Source organism: Siniperca chuatsi, linkage group LG13 (genome assembly GCF_020085105.1).
Source record: "Siniperca chuatsi isolate FFG_IHB_CAS linkage group LG13, ASM2008510v1, whole genome shotgun sequence".
Lineage (NCBI taxonomy): Eukaryota > Metazoa > Chordata > Actinopteri > Centrarchiformes > Sinipercidae > Siniperca > Siniperca chuatsi.
This window is the reverse complement of record NC_058054.1, coordinates 20,718,177-20,741,404: the sequence shown is the minus strand read 5'-3', so window position 1 is coordinate 20,741,404 and position 23,228 is coordinate 20,718,177. Positions and strand designations below refer to the sequence as shown.

The 23,228-nt window shown below is 39.6% G+C and overlaps 1 protein-coding gene across 1 annotated transcript; it reads right to left on the bottom strand.

Moving 5' to 3' along the window:
• Nucleotides 1–1,565: 1,565 nt before the first annotated feature.
• On the bottom strand, nucleotides 1,566–23,228 carry scp2a (sterol carrier protein 2a). The gene is made up of 16 exons (XM_044220858.1): nucleotides 23,058–23,228; nucleotides 21,175–21,232; nucleotides 20,979–21,050; nucleotides 20,604–20,735; nucleotides 20,249–20,313; nucleotides 19,717–19,843; nucleotides 19,482–19,545; nucleotides 19,290–19,376; nucleotides 19,028–19,178; nucleotides 17,114–17,261; nucleotides 14,866–14,973; nucleotides 9,717–9,870; nucleotides 9,089–9,185; nucleotides 7,322–7,451; nucleotides 5,016–5,095; nucleotides 1,566–2,151 (listed from the first exon to the last, which is right to left on the bottom strand). The coding sequence occupies exons 1-16, from the start codon at nucleotides 23,109–23,111 to the stop codon at nucleotides 2,056–2,058; spliced, it is 1,623 nt and encodes a 540-aa protein (XP_044076793.1). The 5' UTR covers nucleotides 23,112–23,228; the 3' UTR covers nucleotides 1,566–2,055.

Genomic DNA, 23,228 nt, shown 5'->3' with positions numbered 1-23,228 from the left:
CTTGTGGCCACAGCAAACATTATAGTCTCGCTATAAAAGATAATGGACATCTGCTGTACAGTGGTCTTGTGTTTTGGCGTTTAGAAAGCTGCCATCTTCAGTGGATTATAGCCTCTTAAGAATTTCAAAAAATTGTTTAGAAAAAAGGCCTTTCTTTGTTTTTGATTTCTTAATTTTAAAGATGTCTGAAAAAGGCTATGCCACTGGAATTAGTAGGCGTTATCAGAGTTAGAGAAGATAAAAATGTTTGGAAGGCCATGATTTTTGGGAGGGAATTAAATAGTTGTAAATGCTGTAGTGATAATTAAACTCAGACTTAAATATATTTGAATTAGCTCATCCACTGCTGTGTATAATTATCATGCTATTAGATATCTCCGTCCAAATATCAGAAAACAGAACATGTAGTTGTTTGTTTCACTCTATAAATTGAACTTCATGTCCCCTGTCTGTTCAGCGAGCTGTTAGACGTAGTCCAGCTCTGTATGCTGACTTCATACTTATTATGTCTAAAAGAAAGATGCCAAAGTCCACTCCACATCAAAGTCAGTGACCTTCAACTGTCATATTTACAGTTGCAGGGTATGTTTTTTCAGAAGTAGTCATAGGCAGCTGGTGAACTTTGGTGGTTGCTTTTTACACTGTACGCAGAAGTTCGATCCACTGAACAAATGTCAAAGACCAGATCTTTGCATAATTGATGGGTCTCATTCAAATACAGTATACCCAATATACATTTCTTTTACTTTCCAGGAAAGCTTTGAGCCGAGGTTATTTATTCCAGTGCAGACTGAGCTTCTAAAATTGACTTGAGGCGAACCAAGCCTGAAAATCCTCAGCTAGCACCACTCCAGTTTACCTCATCCCACCCCTTCACACTGCGCTTGTTACAGTACATCTCCTAAAGACCCATTAGCCCACTGTTAATGGTCAGTGAGACATGTCAGCCATGCAGCTTGGGCAGCATCTGAATATCAGAATGGCCAGCCGGCCACCTGGCAAAGGGACAGGATGAGGGGTGGGCTAAAGGGAGTTGGCCAGATAGGAGCAATTAGGAACGCAGGCTGGATCTGGCAGAAGGTGCACAGTGGTGGGCGGAGGGGGGGAGGCCAACAGGGAGATGTCTGGATCAACTCTAAAATAAATAGACAAATGGAGGGAAAATGGAAGAGGGAAGTAGGGCACAAAGGCTGAAAAAACGACAAAACAAAAACAACTGAAATCCCTTTATTTGAATTCTACCCAGTGAAAACTAGTGGAGAACTGTGCTGTAGTTACAAGGCTGGCAGTGTATGGGTTGGGTATATGGGTGAGCAACGCGATCTTTAAACAGTACTGATGCTGTTATGTGCACAAGCATTTCTTTTTAATTCTGATTTGTGTATAGGATTCAAACTAAAGTATGGTGGCCTTATTCCAAACAAATCAACTTTAATCTGGTGGAGTCTATAAAACTTTAATGGGTAGGCCAACGATTTAGTTTGAAATTAAAAAACCTTGAAAAATTCCTGACACAGAAAACATAGCATTGCAAAAAAAAATAAATAAATAAAAAACTTCAGATGTTATTGTCAGCGAAGGATTTATTTGAAAAAATTAGACAATTGCTATCATTTACAGACATATATTCTATACAAAATCATCAAAATGGCTTTAAACAACAAGCTTTGTTTAATAGAAATTAGAGGCACATTGAGTGTTCTGACAACATGATTAATCAAACACAGAGGCGCGACACATATTTTTGAAATTCGCACTAATGTTGCATGTAAGCAAGCAGTTCCTAAAGACTCACTGCATGTTTCAGAATTTAGATCAGGCTTAAAGATGATGGTTCAAGAAGATCCAACAATAACAGTCTATGTACTATGCAGTGTGCTCTGATATCAAAGTAGCAGCTTGAATTTAAACATTATGGACCGTATCTCAAGTTCAAACACATTATCAAAGTATTCAATGAGCTTGTTGATAAGAAAATTCAATAGGAAGGATTAAGTTTTCCAACTAATTTGTGGTTGAAGTGTTGCTCAGAGGACAAAAGGCTAGCTCAGGGTCTCACAGCTTGGCCTTGCCTGGTGAAACCTGCAGGTTCTGCAGCTTCATAGCCATGCCCATGTTCCCAGTGATCTTCAGTTTACCTTTGAAGAACGCCTGAGGAGAGAGGAGTTAAGAGGAATGAGATCAAAAGTCAGCCTTTAACTTCATTAAATTGCACTTTTAATAATACCTGAGTCACTGAAAAATGCATCTGATACACTGAAAAAGAAAACTATTGAAAACCTGACGATTTTTTGTCAAACACAAATCTAATGACATACTGAAAATTATGCTTTTAAGTGAGTCACAATAACTTGCAACACAAAATGATGTGCTGTGTTAAGTGAAGACTTATTTGTGGCAGGATAATATGTTAACTGACCAATCAGAGCTCATATCCTGCAAGCTACAGCCTGCAGCAGTTTGTTCTGCTCTGTTCTCTGTGGTGTTGTCTGTCTCTCTTCACTTTTTTTGTTGTTGGACTCTTTCCTGTTACAGCTGGATGGGAGCATGTAAGTGGGTAGGAAATAACCAGGTTCACAGTTTGCCACACAGCTGGTACTAACAGTATAAAAAGGTGGGGCCTCTTGAAAATAATGAGTAGGTTTCCAAGAGGCAGCTAGAGGATTAAAGCTTCAGATGACTGAACCTGAATGTACCCCCCACTCCAGACAAGACTAATCATTTACCTGAGCACACCACTCCTGGACAATCAAATCCATGTGGGAAACATTGGGTCATATTCCATCATCTTAAAATAAAACTTAAAAAGGCTACATTTGATAGAAAAACATAGATAAAACATTATCGTATATCCTACTTGTTCAATTTCAGTTCCAAGCAAGCATTACCGGGGGAATACTTAATTAAACATTATTTAATAATTATTTTAACATAAAAAGAACAGCAAGTGTCCTGTTGAGGTATAGTAACTCCAATCTTCAGTTGTTCTACTCTCAAACTGTGGTTTAAGCAAGTCACTAAAATACTGAATAACTTTATCTAAATGTAACCAATTGTAACCACTTTCTATTGTAGGTTACATAAAAGTGAGTTAATGGTATTTTTACTCATTTGTCATCAGTATAATCTTGGTGGAGGTAGTATTTAGCCAATACTACAAGATTTTTCTTGCATTTCACTGCACCTCAGCATGTGTGCTGTTTGCAGAAGTTCTCATGTGTAGACATGGATCTAGCCCTTTACAGGCAACAAACAGCTCTCAGTGAAAACAAATATGTCTATGGGAAGACACCAGATGGGTTTGGCTGCCCCAATAAACTGCACCAGAACACGTTTTCCCGTTTAGTTCATGACTTTGTTTGGGCTGTGAAAGCTAAACAACTGGACCGAGAGTCTTGGTCCGTTTCCAACTGGACTGTGGTGCGGTTTGATTATGCTGTGAAAGCAAAGTGAACCAACCACGATTTTACGATAGTAGATATGTGATTTTAGCATTAACTGAAAAAACTACTATTAAATCTGTCTGGGATTGTGAATTGATAGGAAAGCGATCTCCCAGTCTGTATAAGCGATACAGGGCATCCGGAAAGTATTCATAGCGCTTCACTTTTTCCACATTTTGTTATGTTACAGCCTTATTCCAAAATGGATTGTTCGTTTTTTATTTTTAATTATTTTTGAAAACGATTTCAAACAAACTTCTTTCACATTGTCATTATGGGGTATTGTTTGTAGAATTTTGAGGAAAATAATGAATTTAATCTGTTTTAGAATAAGGCTCTAACATAACAAAATGTGGAAAAAGTGAAGCGCTGTGAATACTTTCACATGCACTGTATAAAGCCTATATTTATATTATTTATATGTATAAGATCCCTTTGTAACCATGGTAACACATCTGAGCATCACCATGCGAGAGCAAGGATTTATCAGAAAGTGAAAAGAAGCTAAAATAACAGTGTACTGAGCTTGTGTCCTACTCTGTTAATTTTAGCAGTTCCCCAATAAGATGTGTGTGTTGTTAATGAAAGGACAGTAATTATACGCACATCACAAAGGTGCAAGGCTATCAGAAAACAGCATCAATGAAACAAGATAACGCCTGCACACTTACTCCATGCCACAAACGTTTAACAATGACAACATTTCAATCCTACTTGTTTATGTGGATGACGTTTAAAATGTACCATTAATCATGATGTACAACTAATAAACGTTGTTAAACCTGAGGGCAGGACATTGGTGACAGACCTGTGTAGAAAAGAAACCAAAAAATGTTCTTTCTTACATGGACAATCATTCCATCCACTCCACCTGAAATAAAGCCTCCCCCATCAGCCAGTTTAGTCATATCAGGAGAATTTGCACTAAACAAATTGACTATGGCAAATAAGCAGATGAATTAGAATTCAAGGAAAGAGGGTACAATGAAAGTTGGGTAAAAGCTGCCCGAAACAGGTTCAGCACTATAAGACAGGAAAAATCTCCACCAAACAATGATCCTAGCTGCAATTTTAAATATTCAGCCCTGGGTAAAGATTTTGAAAAAACTATACAAAAACACTTTTTGAGCTCTGATCCACTACTTAAAAATGAATTCAAAGATTTATCGAAAGTAGTGTACAAAAGTCCCCCTAACCTGAGACAAATGCTGGTGAAATCTGATCTTTCCCTGCTAAAAACACTACTTTCCTTGATCCTCCACCAGGGAATTATCTGTGTGGTTCATGCACACAGTGCAATTTTACATATAAGTGTACCACATACACCCACCCAATAACAGGAAAAACAGTGAAAGTAAGAAGCACTATATCTCGTTCCACAAGAAATCTTATCAAATGCCCATGTGGTTTAGCATATGTAAGATAAACACAAAGAGCATTATGTTATAGAAACAAAAAAAAATGGCACTTTTATTATTATTTTTAAAGTAAAATCATTTTATACGCCCAACTCTTGCATTTTGTTCATGTTGAACAGAAAAACAAAGATATGGTTAAAACATAATTACACACCGCTTGTGCGTTCAATTTTCCAGTCATCAGATCCAGAAGATCCTCATCACTCATGGATAAGGTGCAGTCTGCCTTTTTACCTAAAAAGGAAAAAAATAAGTGGAACTTATTCATTATGGCAAACAATAAATACCACAATAAATCAAATGCACCAGAACTTAAAATGCACACACACAGAAACAATTTAATATTTGCTTATACACACATTGAGGAAAAATAACCTCCACCTGCTCAAAAGAGAAAAAAACATCTATAATGTTAAACACTGGAGAAAATGACACACAAAAGGGAAATGTTAGTCACCATTATTACAATGCTCTAAATAGAAAGCACTCCAAAGTACATTTGGTATTTTTATGAAACTTTCCATTAGTGTAAAAACATATGTCAATGTGCGTCACACAAGTCCAATTTAGTTTCTTTCACTGAAGCAACAATTCAGAAAGCTTTATGACTCATGCTTTCTATATTCTGGCTAAAAATTGGATCTGCCTGTTAAAGCAGGATACCACCTTTTCCATCACAAATACAGGCATGATTTCTGCCTCAGGTACAATGATGACTTATCAATATGCTTGAGGCATCAAATAGTGAAATCAGATGAAAACATGTTTTAAATCAATGCCTCTTTGACACAATGTCAACAAAAAGTGTACATTACAAGCTTTAAAAGTCAGTATTAACTGCAGAGTTATGGACCCTATATATAGGCTAAACATAGACACAAAGACAGGATACACTATTGATCAGCTCAGCATTTTATGACAGGTATATCATTTTTTCCAGTCTGTAGCCTAACCCTCTATTTACCAGCAGGAAATGGGAGGAAGACTTGAGTGTGACAGTGCTCCACTGAGATCCATGCACCTTGAATAAGCATTAGACACAGTTAAATTAAAAGAAATAATGGCTTAGATCCAGCGAACATCACAGCGGGAGCCAGCCCAATGGAAAGAGTGCGGGAGCTATTGATGAGGGGGGTGTGTCTGGGTGTTTGTGTATATGTCACAGATATATCGTATCGGCATATAAGTTATCCAATATGAGCTGATATAAAACTGTTTCCTTTTCAGCACATTACTACAAAGTGACACCAATATCCAAAAGAGTGTCCCTGACAACCGTCATGTCACTCATGAGGTCTAGTTTCATTCCAGCTAAAAAATTCAGTATATCTGCCGCCATATCGGTAATCAGTGATTGTTATCGGTCTCAAAAATCCCATATTGGTCGGGCTATAGTATACATGTTTGTGCATTTAACATATCAGTGTGTGTGGAGGCCACAATCAGCTTATAAAAAGGCAGAATACAACTCCTTTAGCATGACTTCTGCCTCTGGCATATCAAATTGCTCAAGGCATCAAATAGATGAAAAGAGATTGTGCTTTTAGAGAGTGTGTGTTTGTGTGTTTTGCTCTTTTCCCTGAACTGTGAGTTTTTAAATAGTCTCATGTTTTGATGGCCATTGCAGCAGCATTATCAGTCTTTAAATCCAAGTTATTGAATGAAGACCGTGTTCAAAATGTCAACTACTTCAATTGCATCACTGGTGAGTTTTAGACCAGTAGTTCAATAAAATTGCAACTATCCAATACACAGCTTGACAGCCAAAGAAATCTCTAACATCTGAAACCCAAAACTCAATTAAATCTCAACCTTTCAATTGTATTGCCGAGACCCCCTCATTCTGTTTAAATGAAGGAACCCCTGCCAAAGCTGAAGCATTTTAAACGGGGATTAATCTGAGGAGAGTGAAGCTATTCATCTTTTGAGCTTCAAGGAAAAAGAGCTAAACCAAAACAAGTTGTTCATTCAAGGTTTCTACAGCCTGTTTGGAACATGTTTTACTTCCACAATACAGACTACAAGTATCACAAGCAAGGAATGTGATACAGATGTGTGTGTGTGTCTCTGTAAGAAAGAGAAAATCACATTTAATACTTTCTTTTACTTTCTATAAAAATTTTAATAAACAGACAAAAAGGGCATATTTTGGTGCATTTATATACTGCTGCTGACAGGTAGATGTGTGGAAATGGGCTGAGAGAGAGAAGTCTTACTGTGTGAAAATTACAAGCTTTTTCAGTCTGACTGACAGAGAATTCTTGATGTGTATTAAAAGCAACATTTCTGAGAATCCTTTAGCTCTTTTAGTGACATCATATCGAACAGAATACATCATCCATGAGGCATATGGTAGGATAATAAGGCCCAGGATTTAAAATTACACAGCTGCCACCAAAACACCAAATAAATATTATTTGGCCTTGACAGCAGAGAGCACACCTCCGTTTAGATACATACCTGGGTCATTGGTGACAGAACCTTTGCCATTTTTCACATCCACGACCCAAGTCGCCTCTTTCCCATCTGGTCCATCCTTCACTTTAAAGGTGAACACTCCACCAATCTTCTTGACAAGCTGCTCTCCTTCCTGCAGAGAGTCGAGAAGGCTTTTAAGTTCCATGAAATAATCCTTGTCATATAATAGTCGTAGGCAGGCAGTAACTGCGCACACATTTCAAATTAAATACTAAAGTCGTCCATTGTTATTTGATCAGTCCGACTTGAATAATTTAAATTAAAGTCATATGGTTTTGTAATTAAGTTCAGAATCTGTCAGGTTAAAACTAAGCTCATGGTTACAACCCTGTTCCTATAATTCTATGTATCGCCCACATTTCACTACAGTGTGCAAGTAAATTTTGCCACGTCAATGCTGGTCTGACGCCACCCCAGCTCCCTATATCCCTCTTCATGTCATTGCATTCTGGTATGTGTCTACAGTGACTGTTATGTCAGTGAATACCTGACTGTTATCTTACTATAATCACACAAAACCCATCTCTAAAATATTCTGTGGACACAATCACTCAATTTTGAAGAACCACCCACATTTTAGCTCATGTCAGTGGTAAAATTTTGAAAGGAACATCTCCAAACAACCCAAACAATTCTGGGCAGGGAACTAACAGAGAGTCGCCAAATCGTGTCTGCTCTTGAGAAATGTGAAATGCTTGCAACCACCAATCAAAGTTTCCTGCAGTTTCTCAGAGCAGCAGTTTCTAATAATCTACCAGTGAGCAGCGCATTTACTGTTTAACATTACGTTGGCAGGTACAGGGAGAGTGAGAGCCCACATGGAGGAATGAGTAGAATTCAAAGTATACTCCATATATATATATATATATATATATATATATATATATATATATACACACACACATAATCCCGCCTCCTGAGGCTTCCAGGCATTTCAGCAGCCCTACGAACCACTCCCACACATCATAACTGTAGAGTCTGAAGTGTCTCTCCTCTGCACCAACATCTGAGGCGTCAGCCACTGTCACATGCAAGGTTAAAACTGATAGATCAGTGATAAATCCCAGCCTCAATCATGTCAATAAAAATAAATAGGTGCGTTAAGATTCAACAATGCCTTAAAGTACAGGCATTCAAAACATAAATTAATATATTCTAACACAGTTGGGGGGCCTGGGTGTTCTTTGCAACAAAGTGTGTCTACCTTTTAAGAACTGTTTTGTACACTTATAAAGGAGGCCCAAGGTAACAGCCTCACTAATGCACATAAATGACTGGGTCACCTGATCTTTTCTTATACGTCAAAGCACAATTATTAGCTGGGAACACAAGGTACAACTACTGTTGAGTTTTCTGGTAACATTACAACAGACGCCGTGCCACATGACTATTAGTTATTACCTTTATAAAATAACGGAAAATGTGAGTCCATGGCAGCTATGAAGATCGGTGTCACTATAGTTTTTAAAATGGTAAGACGAAAATTGTGTATGTTACATGGCCCTGAACCTGTAGTGCTGAGATTGTCTGCTTTCACTCATGTACAGTTTAGTAGGTACAACACTGTATGTTGTTTTCCATCTAAAGACCATAAATTGCCCACTGCCTATAAAAAGGAAAGCAGATAGACTTATGATACATTTGCGTAACATGGAACAATTAGTAGACTGAAATAAAGAAAGGGAACAAAGTAAAATTAAGATCTAAGGTGTGAGGGGGACTTTTGTTAGTGACAGCATGCTGTTATACCTCATTTAGATGATTTTCAATCTCTTTGAAGACAGGGTAAGCTTTGAACCCCTCCAGACCGCTGCCTGAACTGGTGGGAACTGCACCTATGTGGGACCTGTGGGAAGCAGAAAAAACAGCTAGATACAAAGTACACACTCTATGAAAAAAGTATTTCAATCTAGATGTTATGTTGCAATAGGAACAGTGGATAAAGCAATGTACTGTATTTTCAGCAGCAAGAACTGCGACTGTAATAGTAGAAGACACAATGTTAAACTGTGGGGTCAACATAGGATACATAATGTGGGTACAGAAGAGGACAAAATGTTTCTTAGAATTGTGCACAGACTTGAAAAATTAGGCACAGCATTATTTTATGTTGTTGTTTTTTTTACCTCTGATTTACATGAATAAAAAGCAAATTTCTCTTCAGCACAAAGGTCATACAGACAGACTGATTGAATAATAGACCTATAATATTTACATGATATAGAAACAAATGTCCTATGACTTATTCCTCTGGCTTATTAGTCAGCGGCAGATCACCTGCCTTTTTGAGCCTGCAAAAATTGATCACTTATAAAATATAATGCTACATAAAGTATCTAACTGAATAATAACAAATTGTTGGTAACTACTTCCTCACCTGGACTCCTGAGGGAATCCCATCCTGTAGAGAGCCACAACCACAGCTCCTCCTAAGCCAATGTTGTGCTGCAAGGCCACCTTTGCCCCTGGGACCTGCCTCCTGCCGGCCTGCCCTCGGAGCTGCCAGCACAGCTCTGCACACTGGGCCAGACCTGAGAGAGCACAAGGAGGGGGAGAAGGAAAAGAGGGAGAGGGTGACGTGACTCATAGAGGGGGATGTGGTGTAGGACTGGTGTGAGGACTTGGCAATGTAATTTATGGCTGATGAAGCTGAAAAATGTATCACAAAAAAAAAAAACTCAGCCTTGGTTCATTATGTTTTAAATATTTATTGATTTAGACTCTGAAATGGAGTTCTGAGAACAAACAACACATTGTACAATGCATGACTGGAGTTTTGCAATTTATTTTATGGTACATTTGTTGCCCAGAACAAAAAGCCTCTCAATGTTCCCATTCCATAAAACACATAGTTCTTTTAAGACGATTTATATCTGTATTAGCTGATTTTTTGGTCACTTGGGAGCAGCAGAAACAAGCTGTAAACACTGTAACACGTATTATCACCTTATAAAGTTGACATGGCGAACATGTTAGCAAACAGTTGCTTATTTACACATCCAGCAGAAACAGACCAACATTAGCATTCATTTGGAGTCGTGTTACAAATCCAAATTTCAATCTCCCTTTCACTCCGTTTTTGGTCTCCACCAATTTCTGCGAAAACAATCTGTCTCTTTAGCTGCTAAATGCTCCACTATGTTCACCAGCTTGTTGCTAACCTTCTCCGTCTGCCGTTTGGTGCTGGGCAGGTACCATACATCAGAACTTTTGTGCTAAAAACAGCTGCCTGTTGCGGCTGGAAACAATGTTAATGAAAACGGTGAGAGTGAACCAAAACAGTGAATTTGCTGGCTGTAAAACCAAAACAGTGATCTGAAAGATGCTAAAATGCTCCGTAGAGCTGAGAGGAAATGCAGAGTCAGGTCATAATTCACTGTGTGAACGTCACTGCGAGTCACCACTTTCACATTACTCATAGTCATTTGATCCAGTGTCAATATAAAAATATTAATTTTAGCAGCTTTCACATTTTTTTATTTATTTATTTTTTTACAAATTATGCCACTTGGTCAAGACCATTTTTTATTTTTAGAAAAAAGAAGGAAGCTTTATTTATTCTTTTTTCATTTTATTTTATCATTAGTGTCTATACAGTATGTTTTTATTACTATTTTGTGTGACATAGTGTTAATGAAGTATTTAGTACAGGTGTGACCAGGGAGCTGGATGTTGCTGTGAAAAAACTTGTGTTGGATTAGATGTACTTAGATGTGTAGTCGGTGACAGAAAGCTCATCCCAAAAGCCATTTCAAGAAAATAACATACATTAGTTTATACCAGTGCCATGCCAAAAGAGTTGTCTTCGTTGCTGTAATTTCAAAATATCTACAAAGAGGCTGCAATAATCAGAAGGGAAAACGTAGTTCAGACTCATATATATCGAGTTGCAGTCAATAAATTTTTTCTTGAGGATGATCACTAAAAACAAAACAAAACACAGACAGTATGGCTACAATCCCGTCATATGTCTCGGTCTCCAGGTGAAGACACCAAAGCATTCTTCAAGTGTTAAACACAATTTTCTTACTGAGAGGAGTGACAAGCTGACTCCTAATCTGACAACTCACTCCCTAATCTCGCCAGGGACAGCTCCTGCGCTAGCGTTATAGCTAAGTATTTTATCCCATCTGCTTAATGAGCTTTTGCATTTCTCCATTATCCCAATAAGCTAAAGGACTTAAAGGGTAAAGACCTCTTCATGGTGCGTCGTTCACATTCTGCAGCACTCTCCTAATCTTCTACATGGGGACTTGTTTGTGTGAGTGCAATTTTGTCTAAATGCCAATTGGAAAATTTACTGTAGGGTCCACCAGGCTATTTATCAAAATAAACAGCCTCAGCCTCTCTATCACCCCAGATATACAATTTATACACAATAACAAGGAACTTTCAGAGTGACACAAATTTTTCATTAACCGATGATGAGCTCAAGCCTTTTCTTTTCTGAAGGGTAAAGGCATGTGTTAATTCACCACATACATCAAGCTGCGCATCGGAGAGGCTTCAAGGTCCCTGGATGTCATATCAACGGTGTTCCAGAGGGAAGAGGACAGAGCTTTACAATCAACACTAGGAGTAGTATCATGGATCAGACAGAGCTTAGCTGACTGGGCACTCGCATACTGGGAGAGTGACCCAGGAGATATAATGATGCAGGGGGAGTGATGGTTGAGCTTGTGAGGTATGAAGAAAGGAAGGCACAGAGAAAGATGATGAAGCAAAGAAAAATCTGACAGTGACAAATCTAATGGGCTGGCGGTGGCAGGGGTGTGCTCAGCCCACCCAAATGTGCGTCTTGCCGTCCCAATCAAAAGTTAAGAAAAAAAAGGTTTATGTTCAGCTAATGGAAACATAGCACAGAAAAAAAATGTTCCACTGCACAGAGTGTCTCTCGGAGCATGGCAAGGGGTAGGAGTGTTGCTATGACAACTATGAACTCTTATGGCTCAGATTGCACACACAGGGCAAGGCAAAACAAGTAAAAGCACACACACGGTCCCACTGCTCGTGAAAAATCACACACTCAAATGCATAACCTGCTCTAACTCGTGTGTGGATTGAAACAAATTAGTGTTCTGAATGTTAGTTTAACTTTAGTTTTTGTTTATTACGCCTATTTTTGTCAGGGATCATGTACAAAAACAGTAATCTCAGAAAGAGGCGATGCTTTGCCCCCAGATTTAGCTACTAGAAAACTTCCATCAGAAGACCATTTGCATCAATTCAAATTTATTCGATGAAGGGAGAAGAACAGACTGAAAATGAAATGTGTCTGCCAGACCCCTACCCAAAGCCCCGCCCCCAGCAGCAAAGAATAGTTCCCCACAGATCGGTGATTACTATTGTTCCACGCACTAACACATTCAACACTACTACCTTATTTAAGATATAATTACGGTGACTTTTCTAGAAAGTTTACCCATGCTCTCAATTTGTGAATGATGTGCTGCTAGTGAAATCTCATAGTTTGACCTACAATCCTGCACTCCTTTATTTTATCCAAAGCAACTTACAAATTGCTATGCCATGTATCGTTTTTTTAAGCCTATAAGCAAGCCTAGTGCTGCTTCTGCCTCTAGCGATGCTGCTGCTAGCACATCAGAGGCTCCAGCTACGGCTCCTGTACCCTCCACAAGCACTGCCCCAAAGCTGTTCCCTCTCTCAGCTGCCTCAGCCCCATCTCACATAGTTAGAGACTTGAATGGCGATGCACCATCCCAGCCAATATTAGCTAGCTACCCAAAGCGTGCATTTGGTGCTATATTACAATCATTCAATCCTGCCTGGTACCGCACACGACCATGGCTGGAGTACTCTGTTCTGCGGGATGCATGTCGGAAATACGTCACTGCCAATGAGAGGGATGTTGTTCTTACCTTGCGTGGTTTTAACAACTGAAAAGCGGCACTCGAGCGTGACCTATTTCCAACAGCTTGAAAAGAACCAATATTATGTCAAGAACATCAGTGCTGTGGTTAAGTTTCTGTCTGTGAACGAGTTAGCGCTCCGTGGAATGATAGTGACCTCTGGGACACCGATGCCGATGACATTGCTGTGGTTCTTCTTTTGAAATTGTTCGATTATACCTTAGAGAAGGACGACAAGCTAGCTGATACTGCTAAGAGAATACCTACAAATGCCAAGAACACCTCTAGGGATATTCAAAACAAGATAATTGTAACACTGGCAAACATGGTTCTTGGAGAGGTCAGGAATAGGTATGCAAACGCTGACTCTGCATGAAAAGTGATGGGACTAGGTGTGCAAGCATTGCTTAATAAGAAGCTAGATTTATTCATTATTATAACCACCAGTTACACTTAGTGGTTGTGTATGCCATGTAGGGTGAGCCATGTGCCAAAAAGGGTGTCTTGAAACCAGCAAATGCATTTCTACAGTCTCACTGGAGTCCTTAGGAGGATTCACATCCTCTAAAGAGAAGGAGATTGGGTAAACACCTTGGTAAGAGTGTTGTGTTCTCAACTGTGGGTCATACAGATTCTGATTAATCTGAACCTTCACCCCGTCAGTCTCTGAAAAGATCCCTACTCAGCATCCTTGACATGGCCATGTCAGAAATGGAAAACAGATTTTCCAAGAAGAATGTAGACCTAATGACAGCCATATCCAGTCTTGTACGCAAATCTAGTGCATTTCTAGATTCCACCATGTTACGCCCTCTTGCTGGCACTGTGGCAGCTGGCACTGTGAGTCTTGTTGCAAAACCAATGTTAGTCAAGAAATGTCCAAATGAAACATACCTGTCCACTGTGTGTAAACACTTGCAGTGTTCCAGTGGGGAAATCAATCTTCTGCATTTAACCCATCAAAACACCCCATACACAAGATCAGATGCAAGAGAGCTTGCATCTGATCTCCGGATTCGAACCGGCAACCTCGGGGCTACTAGTCCACTTCTCTGACCTCTGGGCTACCTATCGCTCACCTATTATGTCTAGGAAAAAGGAAAATACTGCACTGTTTCACCTCGTTATCCTCTGTCTGTCTGTCTGTGTGTGTGTGTGTGTGTGTGTGTGATTGAGTGCACAGGAAACTAAGCAGCTGTCATTATGTCATTATGAATATGAAAAATGGTATGTGTATGAAAAATATTGGATCTGCCAGGAAGAAGATGAGGGCCGGGTGAGTCAGCTGCACTGTTTGCTAAGTCTTGTCCCTAACCAAGAGATTACAGGCTGCCCTCTCACATGCAGGCTTCGGATCACTCTTATGATACAATCCAGGTGGCCATCACTATGAGACACATGCCACCTGGTGGCCACTGTGGAAACTGAAGATATACAGCACCATGCCCATCACAATAAACACTGTTTATATCTTCTGCACAGTGTAGCAAGTCCCATTAATCTACTGCTCCGAACAAGCTAAAAATAAACATTAGCTGCAAATGCTTTTTGACCCTGATCTGGTATTTTCACTCCCTGCCAGACTGGAGTATATATTGTGTACTTTATACAGTATATGAGAAGTGGTTTTCATAAAGAGTCAGAGGCTCGGCGTACCTGTGGCACCCAGAGGATGTCCTTTAGAGATGAGACCACCACTGGGGTTGACCACAAACTTGCCTCCATATGTGTTGTCCCCTCTGTCAATCAGCTCTCCAGCTTTACCTGCAGAGGTTGTGAAACACACAAGAAGATCACAAAACAGTACAGAGTGAAATTTACTGTATAATATTATTACATGTTAATATAATATCAGTACATGCATGGTATTAACTAGGCACTAAAAGGATATCAACAAACACACCTTTGTAGCCCATTTTATATTTAAAAAGTGTGATTTATAATTACAAAAGATACATTAAAACAATCACAAATGAAGACAAAAGAGAAAAAAGATTAAAGCAAACTATTTCAAAACATTTCATTTGTATATGTCTATCTGATAAGGAAGACGTAAGATGTAAGAAAGGGAAACAAACAATAAAGGAGTTCCTACAAATAAGAATATATTAATAAGAAATACTAAAAACACTACAAAGCTGGTCTGGTGTATGTCTTTATGCAAAATGCAACACTGAAAAGTATGTATATCTCTAGACCCCAATCAAGAAATTATACTAATATGAGCTGATGAATGTTAACTGAGACAACATATTCTTCCTGCCTGATAGATTCAACTTAAACTAATTTAACATTGCACTGGACAAGCCAACACATCTCTGCAGTCAAAGGCATGACTTGGTAAGTGTGAAAGTATCAAAATGTACTTATGGTTTCAGTCACTTATACATAAAGTCAGCATTTTCCATCACAGACAATGAAGCTTTTCAAAATTATGTCCAGAGTGGATATATTTGTAACAGTCACTCTTGCATTGTAGCGTCTGTGGGGAAAACTGAGCTGTTCAACAACACCGATGTAGCCGTCAGTCCTGCCTGATATGGCTTCAACTCTCTCGGTGATCACTCATTAGAATGTCAACAAAGCTGATCAAACAATAGGAGACATTTTGTGGAAATCAGGCCTCAAACAGATACTTTACATCCTGTCATACCTGTATGGTTCAATAAGATCTGTGGCATTTCTGGATCACGTCCTTCAGTGCGAGACTAGGCAGGCAACAGGTTTTATTCATTTTGCTCTTTCATCCCTTATTATTGCATCTCCCACAAGAATGGATCTTGTGAGAGCGCCATGTTCTGTATTTAGACAGCCAAAAGCCCTCAGAACCCAATAGCTGGATGAATGGAGAGGTGAGGGCTCTACTCAGAGCCAAAAAAGCTGCTTTTCGGTCAGGAGACAAGGAGGCATACAACACCAAAAGCAAGTGTGTGAGGCCAAGTTACCAACAAAGAATGAGCTGTAAAGTCTACTCTGCCACCAGAGGACCGGCCATTGTCAGTATCCACAGCGGATGTGAGAAGAATCCTGCGGAGAGTGAATATGAGTAAAGCTGCTGGGCCTGATAACATCCCTGGCCGTGTACTACAAACATGTGCCAATCAGCGAGTTGATGTTATTACTGACATTTTTAACTTTCCCACCTGCTTCAAGACAGCCACCATCGTCCCATCGTCTAAATGACTACCGCCCAGTGGCTCTCACCCCCATTCTGATGAAGTGCTTTGAGAAACTGGTTCTCCAGCACATAAGAAGCAACATCCCAGCCAGCCTGGACCCTCACCAGTTTGCATTCAGAACCAACAGATCCACAGGGCATGCCATCTCTCTTAGGGAAAAGAAGGCAAAGACAGACACTCCCATCTACATCAGTGGAGCTGAGGTGGAGCAGGTGAATAGTTTTAGGTTCCTGACAATCAGCATCACAGAGAACCTGACATGGACATCACACATCTCCACCCTGGTCTAGAAAGCTGTATTTCTTAAGGAAACTTAAGAAGGCAAAATCCCTGTGCCAAGTTCTCTTGTAACTTTTACAGAGGTGCAACAGAAAACATCCTGACTGGAAACATCACAAACTGGCATGGGATGTGCACAGCCCAGGACCGGAGGACTCTACAGCAGGTGATTAAAACCGCTTAGAAGATCATTGGTACCAACCTACCGAGCATCAGTGATATTGGTGAGGTGAGGTGCCTGCGCAGAGCCCAAAGGATACTAAAGGACAGTACCCACCCCGACATTCCTAATCCTGGCCCATTTACATGGCTATGTGTTCTTCTAAAAGTAGAATCTTTAATTCAGGTGGAAGAAGGACAGTGGAAAACTTCCTGCTCTAATCTTCCAACAGCCAAGTTTTAAAATAGCTGGAGAATAAATTAGGTTTTAAGAGCTGCAGCATTACCCTCTGGACACAGCCCCAGAGCCTCATACGTGATGAGCTCATTGGCTGAGAAGCAGTCGTGCAGCTCGACCACATCAACATCACTGGGCTTCAGACCCGCAGCTTCGTAACACTTTTTGGCAGCCATCCGAGACATGTCATATCCCACCTGGACAGAAAAAAAAAAAAAAAAAAAATGTTTTTTTTTTCCAAAGAATGTGCAGGATAATACCTTGCTATTTCAATTTAAATAACAAATTTTCCGTCATCGTCTGTAGTAGGTCAAATCAAATCATTTCCTCTTGTCATAATTAGTCGCCTTCTTCTGACCTGGACAGGACAACCCTGTCTAGTAGATCTAAACAGTTGAAAAGGAGGTGACAATAAATCATTGGTCTTAACACACACAGTAGGATTACAATAAAGTATCAAATAAATTAAGGCCATTCTATTCTGTCAAATGCTGAGCGATATTGCCACCGCTGGATGCTGAATTGTTGCCGCTTTTGACATTATATGAAAAGTCTCCTCATGTTACTAGAGGTGAGGAGGTCAGCAATGAAACCAACGTGATCTATATGAATTAAAGATGAAACCACTCTCTAAAGACGCATCGCAAGCATCTCTCCAAACACTTTCTAATCAATTATTTAACAGACTTAAAGGATAAAAAAATATTCATCTGTAAATGGTCTTTGCCTGGTTTTAGCAACAGAGAAATCACAGCAGAACTCTTATTGTGCTGCACTGACTGATTGACAATAATGTCATATAGTAAAATGAGGAAGTGGATCAGTACATCTTGAAAAGCTTTATAAAACTCAATACTGTAACCGTCCCTGGTGCTTTACCAGAAGCCAACATCTTGATTGCAGCCTTGATCTCGGACACCTCTTTCTAAATATTCTGTCTCAGCTTCTTTGAACACGGGAAAAGACTAAGTATTGAACAAATCATCAACTTCATTTGAGCTGTATTTACATTCAGACTGGTATAGTTTTGAATAATATTTTTGAAATGTCAAATTTACTTGATTAAGTTCAAATATTAGAGAGCCCTTGTCATCGTGAATGGCAGGAAACGGGGACTTATTCTCCATTTGTTTCAGTCTTAGGGCTAACATTTTGCCCACTTTATCAACACTCTCAAAATACTTCTGATGAAATCCAGAAACTATAATGTACCTCCTTATCTGCAACCAAATCTATTAATTTAAAAAAACTTTTTTGAAAACAAGATACTTACACCCTTTCAAGCTCCATTATCTGGAGCAGAAAACGCTTGGCCCACGCATCTTTGCTTTAATTTCTGTGATTCAAACTCATTCAAGCGGGTTTCTTGAAGCATTGCAACATCACATGCCGAGGACTTTAAATGTGAGATTATTTTATAATCACTTTAACTTATTTGAGACCCCATTTTCATTTCATGATAATCATTTTAATAGTGTTGGAATTAATTTAAAATGCTGATTTTGTGACATTATTTCTCTGGTTAATACAACAGAGACTGGGTGAACGTAATTGTGGACACCAAATGACCAGAACTATAACCTAATGTGGGCTACCAAAAAATGTAATAAATTGAATAGCGTCCTAATGTAAGCTGTTCTCAGTAATGGCCGCCGGTCAGTCCATCTCAGCAGATGAGTCATATATGCCTCGGAGGTTTGGATGGATTTGGATGGGGGCGAAGGCTCCTGTGATGTCTGTCCAGTTCGGGCATCGGGTCGGTCTCGCGCAGGTTCAGGATGTAACGGACGATCGCTGCCAACTCTCTCAAAAGCAACAGGTTGTTCCTCTGGCTATATGATTCAAGGTAGGAAACTTTCACTTTTAGGCCTTTTACCTCCTTCATGTTATTCTCATGAAGTGCCTGGTCTGTGGACGCCGATCAGCCATTCAGTCACACACTTTGATAATGACAATTTCTTACCATCTTAATACAGCTGTTTTCGTCAAATGTGGAGGCAAGGTCAGTCACCATCTCTTGGGCCACCATCTCCACTGCCTGGTTCTCCAGATGGTGTTTCCTGACGAAGGCCTCGCTGGCCAAGACTGCTGCTCCAGCACCATCTGATGTAGGGCTGATGAGAAGAGGAGCAGGACAAACAGACATGGTTGTGTCAGGAACTGAGGCAATTATCTTGTATGTAATTATCTTATATGCCTCTGTCCTGGCATAGTGAGGCTCTTACCAACACTGCAGCAGAGTAAGGAAGTCAAACACCTTCCTGGAGTCCATCACCTGCTCCAAACTGTACTCATCCTTGAACTGGGAATACCTGCATGAATGCAGACACACATATCCACACACAAACTTGAATAAAAAATAAATTCAAGGATATTTTCAAGCAATAATCTGTTTTTAGAGTTGAACTGTGTCTTACGGGTTGTTGGTGGAATGCTTGTGGTTTTTCCAGGCAATTTTGGCAAAGTGTTCCGGTTTTGTGCCTGGAAGGGGTTCAAACATTGACACAAACATTTACTGTATATGATATAGTAAAATCATGAACTCAATGCAAATGAGTTCGCACAACCATCACTTTCACATTTTAGACCTTGTAAGCTGTTTCTGTATTTAACACACACACACACACACACACACACACACACAGCATGTACCATATTTCTCCATGTGCTCCCTGCCAGCGTTGCCAAACATCTGCGCTGCTGCTGGAGCTGCCACCATGCCGTAGCGGTTGATCATCACCTCCATGTGCTTGTCCATGGGACTGGTCCTGTCCATAAACTAGAAACAGGTATTTTTTCAGTAACATTTTACTTGGTTTTTCACCTTGTAAAAAAGACAAGTAGAGAATGATGGTATAGTCTGGCGAACTTGCTTTTATACACAAACAAGCTGGGATTTCCAAAAATGTTCAGCAATTCAGAAACAGAACTGTATCAGAAAACAAATACATCATAAACATCTGGAGTGAGCTACCACATCTGTACTGTCTTATGATATAGTAATGCCTGTGTTGTTGATAATAGATACTGATATATTTCTATATTTTTTATGTTTTGGTTACAAGTGAAACTTGTTGGTAGACACAATAACAACAACACCTGTATGGTGGATTGCAAGATATTCTGTTATTTTGTCCACCTCCTCTACATTCAGTTCACCAACAAACAACATATAGTTTTATACCTTTGAGGACAAAGAGCCCCTCTCCATCCTCTCAAACCCAAGGGCAAGCACACAGTCAGCAAGACCTGCAAAAAGGAGAAAAGAAGTGCTCGAAGAGTGAGTTCTACTGTTTCAGTTAAATACCAGATCATGGATTATGATGGAGATGTTTGTTTAAGAAGTTTCTATGGACATTGCAATACTTTTTTTCTGTTGTGAAAACCTGTCATTATTGGAATCCACTGAAACTAAAGTGAATTACCCAACTGACCTCAGCCTTTGGTATCCGTTATGGAAGCAAACTACACGCTTTTTACAGCCTCCATTTTAAAAAATATAGATTTTAATCACTTTCAAGGCGTCCTGCTTGACTCACCTCCTTGAACCAACTGCCGTGCCATGAAGATAGCAGTGGAGCCTGTGGAGCAGTTGTTGTTGACATTGATGATGGGGATCCCGGTCATGCCCAGGCTGTGGTAAATGGCCCTCTGCCCACATGTGGAGTCCCCTGACGGAACAAGGTAAGGGGATGCAATGATATATTGTATTTATTTTACTTTTTTACTCAGGTAATTACAATATGAGAGACACACCGTTTTTCTTTCATCACCAAAAGCATTTTACTTATGGGAAGTTACAAGAGTGTCATGAGAGCATATACTGTATGTGCATAAGAATATCAAAGATGGTACTATTCACTATTTGAGTTGACAACATGTAACATTTTACTGTAGACTTAACAGGGTCTTACCATAGACATATCCTACACAGGCTTGTTCAATGGCAGAATATGGGATTCCTGCATCTGCTAGGGCCTTTTGACCTAAAATAGGATGTAAGACATACAGTAATAAAACACGTTATACAACAAGATCCATCTCACAGATATTCAGATATGGTATCTTTTGAGTGACTGAACAACGTCCATATACTGTAAAGATAAGCACCTGCTTCCTTGGCCATATCAGGGTAATCATAGTTGTCTCGGGCTCCAGGTTTATCAAACTGCAGCAAAATACAGAAAAGTGTGACGGACGGTGAGTCTCACTCGACATAAGCATCCACATCTGTTTTTCCTGTTCTCGGGTACAGGATAAAATTCTCAGGTTATTTCTTTTGCATTAGTAAACATTCAGCTTTATTGTAAGCATTACATAAGATGAAACTTAAATTACAGGTAGAGCCACACTAATCAAGCTGGACTTGTGATGAACTTGACTCGCAAATAGAGCTGTCAGTCGACAGAGAAATAATGGGCAACTATTTTGATAAGACGGTGTAGTCCCTCATTCATCCAGGAGTGTTCCATCGTTCCATCAGTGTCCAGATGACTACGACTGAAACCTTTTCAACTATTTTGCTAGTTTATGAATCATTTTTCAGGCAAAAATAATGACAAAATGACAAACATTTTCTAGTTGCAGCCTCTCAAAATGAGAGGGTTTGCTGCTATTCTTTGTCATATATCACTGTAAACTGAATATCTTTGAGTTTTGACTGTTGGCCGGATAGAACAAGACATTTGAAGATATCACCTTGTGCTCTGGGAAGTTGTGAAGCATTTTTTCACCATTTTTTGACATTTTATAGACTACCGGTTACTCGATGAATCAAAAATAATCTGCAGGTTAATCGATAATGAAAATAATCTTTAGTTGTAGCCCTACTTGCAAGGCAAATACACAGATGTATACACCAATCTATTAAGCACCGTGTGCAAAAATATTTTGTGTTGAGAATAGATTTTATCTTATAATAATTATTTGTAAAGGTGCAAAACACATTTTGCAAACTTGTGAAGGCGTGTATTTGTAGAGAAACGCATTTTACATTTTGAATTATAATCAATAATTAATTTTAGGAAAAAAGAATTCCTGGCTTTTTGGCAAAATCCTCCTCTGAACACATTTGTTTTGCAAGTTTGCAAATCAAGTTGTAACCTCAATAATATTCAAATCCAATACCCACATTAAATGATCAAATAGAAAAGACAGGGAAAGGGCAAGACGGAAAAGGCAGTATCAGCGACATTAAGTTGCTTGTTTGTTTTTCCTGGGGTGGACAGCACATGTGTAGGACTGGAGGTGATAGCACCACTACCATATGAACCTCATTCATTCAGTCTACTAGTGAGTGTGACAGGGGCATCAGGCTTGTACAGTGACACCAATCACAGTTTCATAATGACAACATTATTCCACTTGAAGCACTACAGCAAACACATTCTCATATATCCCCATTCAAATTCACATCCAGAAGCCTGACGGCTCTCCATCTTCACTAGTAACTTGCTTGTGAAAACAGGAGGCTTGACTTGAGACTTTTCCTGACAGACTTGACACTAGCTAAACAGCTCTGGAGTTACAGTTCGCAATGTTAGCAGCCTGCTGGAGTGATGACCCTTAGCCCAGTTTGCAGTTCTGCTGACCATGAACTGTGGACTCCAAATGTAGGCTTGGGAGGCATGAGATACGGACCGAAGGACGTCGAACTTTTAACCCAGACCTAACTCACGAAAACCGACAACTTTAAAACTAAAAATACTAAACTGCAACAATGTTAGCTTGTGTGGGCTAACTTAACTAGCTAATGTTTACTATGTGCAGTGTCAATTGTGTTACAGAGCTGTTGACACAATATGAGCAATATGGGCAATTCTTAACACCATGGACTGTTAGCTAACTGTAACATTAAAGTATAAAAGCTGAAGTTTTTAAGTGAAACATGTTTAATGCACTGCAATCTGGAGTTAGCCAACTATGCAAGTCTTACATAAGGTCGTTCTTGTCGTCTTGTGGACTGAGACAATAAATATGTAAGATACTGCTACCTTTGTCATGCCCACACCGATGACAAACACCCTGTTCTTCTTCCCAGGTGCCATGGTCGCTTCTCTCCAGCAGCTGGTCCAGACAGAGGCAGGCAGGTCTGTGAACAGCGGACAGCAGCAGCCCTGACAGGATCCAGCTAACTCCCCATGAAGCAAAGATCGTGTATATCC